Here is a 9,056-nt window from a genome sequence, read left to right on the forward strand (position 1 = left end):
GGGGGGGGGGGGGGGGGGGGGGAAGAAGGACTCAAACAAGCACCAGTCAACCGAAGGCTAGATCCTTCTTCCCCCACCCACTGCCCTTCAGATCTCTAGTGTCTCATCAAAATGTTCACAGCTGCTATGCTGCGCTACACTCTCTTGCATGGGTATTGATGGTGATGGATAATGGCCTGACATTAGTCTGAATCCCTCTCTCTATCAGCAAGCGGCCTGGTCCATCCTTCAGGGAGCTGGAGAAGGTTGCCTTGGAGAATTAGCCCCTCCCTCTGAGATGCAGGGAGACACTGTCACTTACGCAAACACCAAGTTAACAAAGGGTTCCTTCCCACAGCCCATCTCTGCCATCCTCTTGACCCCAGAGTAAGAAAAACCCGCCCCGGAATCCCAAATTAGAACTCAGAACACTTTTTTTTTTTCCTTTTCCCACAGAAACAACATTACACATGGTGACTAGAAGCAGTTGTAAACCTATCCACATGTACATTGTCAAATAAATAGATTTTCTGTGCTAGGCCTGGGAACCCAAACATTATTTACAACTCCCTTCTATGGGAAACTACCATTCCAAGTTCCAAGCACATTACAAAAGAACTTTCTGGAATGCTCCCCATTTGTAAGCTGCAGGCAGCCAGTATTTGCATTTTGACAGGAGGACCTTAGAGAAATCCAAATGTGAGATTTCACTCGTGTCTTGAGGGATGAAGACGGACAGACGGACAAGCCCTCAGTCTTCTCTTCATTCACTTTAGGAAAGTAGACTCCTACCCTTCCAAAACTCCCAAGCCTGACCCCAACTGTTGACAGTAGATCTAAAGACCCAGCAAGAATGTAACGGATATGAATTTCTCATCATTAAATGGAAGAACGTCCCCTCCCAATTAGTCCAGGCAGAAACTTGCCCACTTAATAGTGCCATTTTCCTACAGACTGTCATTATATGAATGAACAAATGCTTTGCTGGCCAAGAGTTTCTGAAGCTGAGTGTTAAAGCCCTTTTTTGTTGAAGTTTGTCATGGGCCTTTCAATGGAAATTGCTCAGCTAGGGCACATAAAGAGCCCAGTGCCTTTAAACGGGGCCATCTCTATGCAAACAGGAGGGCAGTGTGCCAATAGAAGCCAGCCAAGCGGGCCAGCTGGCCCCTCCGAGTCTCTGAGCCAGTTGCTTGCTTGTTCAGCTCCGCTCTTGGAGTAGGACCGTTCCCCTGCAGGCAGTGGTTGGCCAATGTAATTAAGCATAATTAGAGCTCCTTCAGAGCTAGAGGAGTTGGGCTGCTGGCCTCAAGAGAACCACTTTCTGAAAGCCCATTGCATGCCAGCCCTAAATGCCACCCTGCTGAGTCCAGATTACCCCCCCTGAGAAGCGCCCATTACATTCTCCACAGCTGTCCGAAATACAAGCAGCCCACAAGGGAAGGTGGGGGGGGCACGATTTGGAAACTGGAAGCACCGCTATTCTTTCTAATTGACCAAAACAAAAGGAATCAAATCTTCTATAAAGCTGCAGAGCCCCCCTCCTGGGCTCACCGTCCATCCATGAATGACGAAGAAGGTTTTGGCTGTCATGTTGAAGCCACAGTTTTCTAAGACTTTGCTGTCACCAAGGGAGAGATTACACCCTTCGTGCTCTGGGTCCTTAGAAGTGCGGATGTTAAAAGCCACAGAGGGTTTGGCGGTAGCTGGCACTCCAGTGGGTTTATGATGCTCATCTGAGGAGAAAGAACAGGGTAAATACTTCTGGTGCTTGGTGTAGTGAGTTCGAGTTCAATCTTGAACAAATTCCTTTTCATTTGGGTTTTACTGTTCACGCCTACTGAGTGTTTCCTCCTAAGGGAATCTGAAGCGACTATAAATTCAATATCTCAACTGTCTTCAGTGAGTATTAATTAGTCTTTGAGCTAAATCCTGTGGCTCAGAAGGAAGTGGCTGTGTATCTTACTTCTCTTTATCCTTCCCTACCAAACTGACTTTCCCTTCTTCCCCTGCCTCGCTCTCCTACCTTTGGAGTGTGGTTTCTCTTTTCCTGGAATGCTTAAGACCAGTCGAGTCAAGAATTCAGAAGTTTTCAGATTCAAAAACAAACCTTTATGGCCAGGCACAATGGTGTGTGCCTGTAACATCAGCACCCCAGTGGCAGACCTAGGTGGAGGCAGGATGCATGCCCTAGGGAGTTCCAGGTACTTTGGGGATTTGTCCTCAGCCATTCCCCCCACCCCTGCCCCTCTCCCTCATATAGGCCTGGTGGCTCACACCGGTTCAAAGTAGTTCAAATGACTAATCTCAGCACTTGGGGAGCTAAAGCAAAAAACATGAGCAATGTAGTTTGAGACCAGCATGAGCAACATAGTGAGATCCAGCCAGCCAGGGCTTTATAGCAAAACTGGGGGAGGGGGAGGGGCTGGCAGGGAGAGTGACAGCGACATCAATGGGGGAGGGGGGGAGGCAAGCATTATGTGAAACATACCACACTTTACATGGCAGCCCCAACAGAGCCCTAGGTACCCCCCCCCCAAGGATCAAATGTACTAATAGTTTTCTGCAGAGCAACAGAGGGCAACTCACAAGCTACAGAAAAAAATACAAAGGTTACAAACAGCTTCCTCTCCCCCCACCCCTCTCTCTGGGGATTTGCTGCCAGATGTGCTGAGAGCATATAAGGTCAGGTTCTTGCTATACAAGTTCCCAAGTTTAGAGGTTTGGGATTTTGCAATTGGGGGTAAAGGGTATTGACCCACTGTACAAACGGCTTTCCCTGGCATCCCCATTGGGTCCTCACACTTACTTCAAAGACCTTACACTTGGGGCTCACTGCAGGGCAACAAGCACCAGTTTGTTACTGCAATAGCAGAAGCCATGGGAAAATTCCTCAGAGGAGCAAAGCTGCCCCTTCCAGCTCTCTGTCACACATAGTGCCATCCTTTCCTGCTCCCAGGACATGGCACTGATGGCCACGATGGCCATGTGACGTTGTCATTTAAGATAGTCGCTAGTTGACCCACACAGTCACTCCTCCACCCATCCTAGTAAACCTCTCTTGATAACGGATTAGGAAAAGAGACCGTACTCGGCTGTTACCCAGAAATCTCGGGGAGATATCAAATGAGCATCCCGCAGTTCACTTAAGCCAAGAGTTAAGAAACGGAAGGATAAGCCAGTTCTTGTAAGGAGCACAAGACTGTAATCCCAGCGACGAGGAAGGCTGGGGGCCGGAAGACAGCAGACTGGAGAGCTGCCTGCGGTACAGAGTGAACTGAGGGCAAGTCTGAGCGACTTAGCTAGCCCTGGCTTCCAGTTTCTAAATAGTAAGAAGAGGGGCTGGAGAGATGGCTCAGCAGTTAAGAGCACTGACTGCTCTCCCGGAGGTCCTGAGTTCAAATCCCAGCAACCACATGGTGCCTCACAACCATCCATAATGAGATCTGACGCCCTCTTCTGGTGCGTCTGAAAACAGCTACAGTGTACTTAGAAATAATAATAAATAAATCAATAATAAATAAATAATAAATAAATAAATAATAATAAATCTTTAAATGAAAATAATAATGATAATAATGATAATGATAATATTATTATTAATAATAATAATATCTAAAGGGACTAGGGATGTAGCTCTGTAGGACAGTGTGGTTTTGGTAGATGGATTTAATCTTCAGAATCTAGAAGATACACTAGGGAAATAGGGAGAAGCTCAGGACAGTTGACAGCTGCCTGGCACGCACAAATCACTGAGATCCGCAGCACCACAAACCAGGCGTGGTGGCACATGCTTGTGAGTTTGAGGCCAGTCGGGGCTACATGAGACACTACCCCCCTCCCCAGGGAAGAGGAGGGAGTGGGCAGAGAGACCATAGCCATGGAGACACGAGGGGCTGGGGACATATGCCACATGTAAGAGGGATAAAATCCAAAAAGCACAGCTAAAGACACATGACCCGAACACAGGTTAGCTGTCATGAAACTGAAGCCCCAACTGGCAGAAATTTGAGCTACAGACATTACCAGTTCAGTCCTTCAACCTGGAGAGCCATTCTCACAGAGAGCAGATGGGGTAGCTTAGGATAAAAGGGAGCTGTTGGCAGAGAGAGAGAGAGGGAGGACCACCCTGACACCTGGCTTGCTCTGACCTCAGCTCACCTCAGTTCACCTCGCTGCGATCCAGCCTACTACTTACGGTCACTTTGGCTTCTGGGCCTTTGTGATTGTTCTTCAGCCTGATGACCCTCTGAGTTTCTGGCTCAAGGGTAAAGTTCTAGATAAAGCTCTCCGTGGACCACAAGGTGAAAGATACTCCCGACCTCCTACCCCACCCCCCAACCTGACAGCAGCACTCTAAACCCTCAGTCCTGAGAACCCTTTACAAACATTAGTTCGAAAGGCTGAGGTTCGATCCCACAAGGATAGGGACAGCCATCTATTCTGTTCCTTGCTGTCTTCCTCCCACCATCAAGAGTCCCTGGTACTGGGATGCAGTGATACGTTCAACAGAACGCATCATCGTTCATCCCCTAAATACTCTGGACCACTGAACACAGAACGTTGAAGGAACTTAAGATGCCACCTACCTCAAATCACCCTTCAAGCTAACACTAGCTAGTAGGAGAAGGTGGGTTCGCGCCCCGCCCCCCTCCCCTGACCCTTACCCCCACCCCCCCACCCCGTCTCTTCCAACTTAAGCTCCCAGGTACCGATAAACTAACGTGGACTTCTAGCTCCTGGCACTCTCTCTACAGACTAAATGAAATTATAAGACTTGGTTTGGGTGTTCTGGGGCCCTCCACTGCTTAACCAGCTGGATCTGGGTGACCCCGCCCTCACTCCACCTGGGCAGGTTGCCTCGGGTGAAAGAGAACTGATTCCGAACCAAAGAAGCAAGAGCAAGATGCCAGAAGAAGAATTGGGGGAGGGGGAGAGGAAGGAAGATTGTTCCGGGAGGATGCCACAGTCCACAGACCAGGTGTTCCCTACAAGCCATTATCAACCTGAAACCCTTTATACCGCCACCTTAACTTCCAAGACACCTAAGCGTGATGAAGGGGGGCAGGGCGGGGGAGAGGCACCGGAAGTTAGAGCGCTTTCTAAGAATCCTCTAGCCTCACCAACTTCCAAAGACGAGACAAGGTTTAATAAAACACGGTATAATTTAAGCGCGGCTAGAAGGCAGCTCAGCTAGCCCAACAGCGCTGATTAATGGAATGGGAAGGGAGCAAAAGAGAGGACGCCAGCCCACGCACTCTGCTCGCCCGCAGCCTCCAGGACGGCTTGCTAGCAGATGCTCTCATCCGAAACAAGTGGCCTCCAGACACCCAGGAGGAGAACACAGACAGCGCAGTGGGAAAGGATTTCGTTGGGACGTAGAAGCACTGACGAAGGGGGCGGCAGGACAGCGAGGGCCCAGCGCAGAAAAGAGGGGGAAAGAAGAAGAATAAAAAGAAATGCACATTACCTCGCAGCGACCCCTGGGGACGCAAGGTTGTGAGACTTCCCGCCGGGAAGCAACAATAGACGTTCCAGAAGCCGAGCAGGAAAACCAGGTTTCGCATCCTTCCCCACCACGCCCCCTCCTCTCAAGCAGGTTTTTTGGTTTGGGTTTTTTTGTTGTTGTTGGTTTTGTTTTTTAAACCACTAAAGCCTCCTGAGCCTAAAAGCGGACAGGCCGGGTCTCGGCCAGAAGGTGATGTAGAGGCGCGGAAGTTAGCACTGCGAGCGGCGACGGGGAAAGGGAACGTGTGGAGGAGGCACACGGCGCCCAGCCCGACCTGTCCTCGCCCGGACCCGCTGCGAAGCCGGGACTCGCTGCTGTCACACCGCGAACTCCAGGAGAGGTACTTTTTAAAAGTATTCTAGTCATCTGACCCATCGCCAGATGGATATTTGCATAATTTATTCCCGTCTCCGGACTCTGATTGGTCACACCTTCTGACGCCCAAACCGAGAACTTCCCAAAGTTTGAATGAAAGTGCCACACACCCACCACGTGGACGCCCGCAGGGATAAACTAGCCACACCGCGGTCCCGCTCCACCGGCTGCTCAGTCGCCAACCTCCCCTGCTTCCTTTCCTATCTGTGAACCCTCAGATCCTCATCTCACCCCCTGGATCCCGCAAAGGGATATCTCCCCAATATGGTACTTTCACTGGAAAAGAGATCCCGGGAGACAGGAGGTCATCTCCAAGATGGGGTAGCCAGCCAGCGCTGGAATGGTCTCTCCGCACCCAAGACTGAGGGTGGGGATGGGGGGAAGTCACCTAGGGTCGTTCGCTCCATCTTCCTCTAGAACAGCTTTGGCGCAGGTACAAGCAGCGTGATGGCAGATCCAGGAGCTGTGAACTGGGGTCTGCTTTTTAGGGTCACACAAACCCCACCTCAAAGACCTCGTTCCTAGCTGCGACGCTCGGGACAAGCCACCCAACTTGGACAAGGCCATTCCCTCACCCCGCGATGTAAAGGGATAAACAGTTCCTGAGGCTTAGGGATCGTGGGGAAGTTGACTCGCTCAACTAGGAAAGCGCTCAATACGGGTAGGCGCTCTGTTGTCACTGGGGAGTCGATGTGGAAGGGAAGGTGAACCCAGAAAGGATCTAAGACACTTGGCCCAACCTCTGCCACGCGCCCAACTTCCCACTGAGTGGAAATTAAGCATCCTTCTGTCTGTTTTCCATCCTTTCCTCCCTTTTTAATCTGGATCTCTCGTGTCTGTGAGCCACAAACGGATGAGACTGTAATCCGGAGTCTGTGCTGAGTTCCCGGGTCTGGGGAGGTGGCGGAGCCAATGCACCTCCCAGTCGGTGGAGATCTTGAGCGCCAGGCTAACTGGAACACGCCGCCTCCGGGCTGCGCGTCACCATCCACTCTCCTTCAGCTAGAAAAACTGCTCTACCGGCCACACCCTGGACGACTGCGGGAGACCGTCCCACGGCTCTCCGGAAAGGAGAACCCCTGCAGCAGCCCCGCATCCCTTCCTCCCTAGAGTGAGCGACCGGTGTGAAAAAAAAAAAAAAAAAGCCGTGCCCTAGCGAGTAAGTCCTGTTCTGTGACTCTGGCTGCCAGGCGAGCACACTTCGCGGCTCACGTGAGCTGTCACCGATTAACAAGAAGTAGATTGGCTTTATCTTTTGAGTATAAAACTCAAGGTGATCAGTCTGTGGGAAGGTTGATATCACCTCCAGCCTCCCCCCCCACACACACACACACCCTCCACACACACACACACTGGCCCTTTTCCATTGGCAAGCTACAAGCACAGGCCAGGTGTCACCTGCACTAAACAGAAAGAAACCGGCATCAGACTGGCTGCATCTTTGAAGGAAGTGGCAGTCAGTCTCTACTGCCCTAGATTGGCCTTGGCCAGTTGTCCTCTAGATATGAGCCTTTGGCAAGCTTTACTAGCTGAATCTTTAACTAACCTTTAGGGCTAGCCTGTGATAAATAATTTTTTTAAAGTTATTTTTGTTTTGTAGCTAAAATCAGGGGCTAGCCTGTGATACATAGATAGATAGATGGATAGATAGATAGTTTTAAAGTCTCCATTAGCTGCAGACAGCCACGGTGAAAGGATAGCATGAGCGCAGAAATCCCGCAGCAGCCTTTCCCCCAAGCTCCCTTTCTCTTCCTGCCGTTTGTCTCGTTCCTAGTCTCATTACCTGAACAGTATACAGGGTGTGTCTTGGAGACCTTTGTCACAGAAAAGACAACGAGACAACAAGGGAGGAGTAGGTATTCCTGCCTATTCTCCCTAGTGAAACAAACAACAACAAAAAGGTTCAACAAAATCAACCTCGATGGTGTAACTGAAAAAGCCATGAAACCTTTAAGGTTTGTTTCAATCCCTAGTTGTTTAGAGTGCCCCCCTGTGTCTGCATATTAAAACTCAATGTAAGACGTTTCAAAGCACCTACTGAGATTACAGTCGCAGCACCAGAGTGCGGAGTATCAGCTGTCGTTCGTCATACATTCCAGGGGAGTTTTCAGCTGAACGATTCTCGTTAGAAACTTCCGTTGGGCTCCAGCCACGATTACAAGGGCTACCATGGTAAAGGATTCTAGCCATTTACTCTGGGCAGCCAGTGTCTGAAGACCTTTCCTGTGATAAAAAGAAGTGAATCCCCTCCTATTCTAAGAGCCCACTTTCCAAAGCAGGCACTAGCGCCAGCCTCGCTTGCATGGGTTCCCATTGAACCTCAATGTGCAGACTAAACTAACGAGGCTCCTGTCATCCCATCGTGCCGGTTGGTTAGAGCGCCCTCCTGTGTCTCCTCGTTAAAAACACAGTGTGAGACGTTTCAAAACACCTACGGAGGAGGTTACAATCAAGGTATCAGAAAGAGCCAGCTCTGCTTAACCCATGGGATCTCCACTAGATCAGTGTGCAGAGAACTTTGGGCTTACCACCGTCTTCACTGAGCCCTTCAAACACGGTGGTTCTGCTGTAAGGATGATTCCAGCTGCTACTCGGTGCCCCAGCTCTAAGGAAACTATCCAGAGCTGTTTACATTGCTTACAACTAAGAAAATGACCCCTCTGGTATTTGTTGAGCAGCTACTTAGAGACAGGGCGACCCAGAATGGTCCAGAGGCCATCCTTGCCTTCCGAAAATCTCAACTATAGCTGTATTAGTTAACGCAGGAGTAGATGGAGCATCTTAAACCACTGTTGATTTTTGCTGTGCTCCAAGTCCAGGATGAGTGCGCCAACATGTTCCAGTTCTAGGGAAAGCGCTTTATAGCTCTCTCACGGTATGCTGACATAGCATAAAAAGAATCCTAGCCTTTCTTCTATCAACCATCCTGGTCCCACAATGGATCCTACCCTGAAGACCTCAATAAAATAGCCACCTTCCAGAGGCCCTATCCCCTAAAACACTGGGGACTTCACCACTTGAACTGGGGGGTAAGGGGCATGATTTAGTCCAAAGAGTCATGTGTATACAATCTTATTCATTTTCCAGTAGCCATATTATAAAAGTAAAGAAGGAACACATGAAATTCATTTTAGCAATATATTTTATTCCAATACACTCAATATATGATTTCAGAATTGCTTCAAGGACTGGAGAG

The 9,056-nt window shown here is 49.6% G+C and overlaps 1 protein-coding gene across 2 annotated transcripts in view; it reads right to left on the bottom strand.

The window, feature by feature from the left end:
* The window catches only part of Lipg (lipase G, endothelial type), a 25,530-nt gene extending 17,592 nt beyond the window's left edge, over nt 1-7,938 (bottom strand). Inside the window, exons 1-2 of one of the 2 annotated variants that reach the window (XM_031366044.1) lie at nt 7,899-7,938; nt 1,531-1,712 (exon numbers count right to left, since the gene is read on the bottom strand). In XM_031366044.1, the coding sequence (XP_031221904.1) occupies nt 1,531-1,569 (39 nt within the window). In that variant the 5' untranslated portion in view covers nt 1,570-1,712; nt 7,899-7,938. Of the gene's footprint in view, nt 1-1,530; nt 1,713-5,446; nt 5,824-7,898 lie in introns of those variants that run through there. The other variant, XM_031366043.1, reaches the window with a different exon arrangement.
* Nucleotides 7,939-9,056: the final 1,118 nt, after the last annotated feature.

Source organism: Mastomys coucha, unplaced genomic scaffold (genome assembly GCF_008632895.1).
Source record: "Mastomys coucha isolate ucsf_1 unplaced genomic scaffold, UCSF_Mcou_1 pScaffold13, whole genome shotgun sequence".
NCBI lineage: Eukaryota > Metazoa > Chordata > Mammalia > Rodentia > Muridae > Mastomys > Mastomys coucha.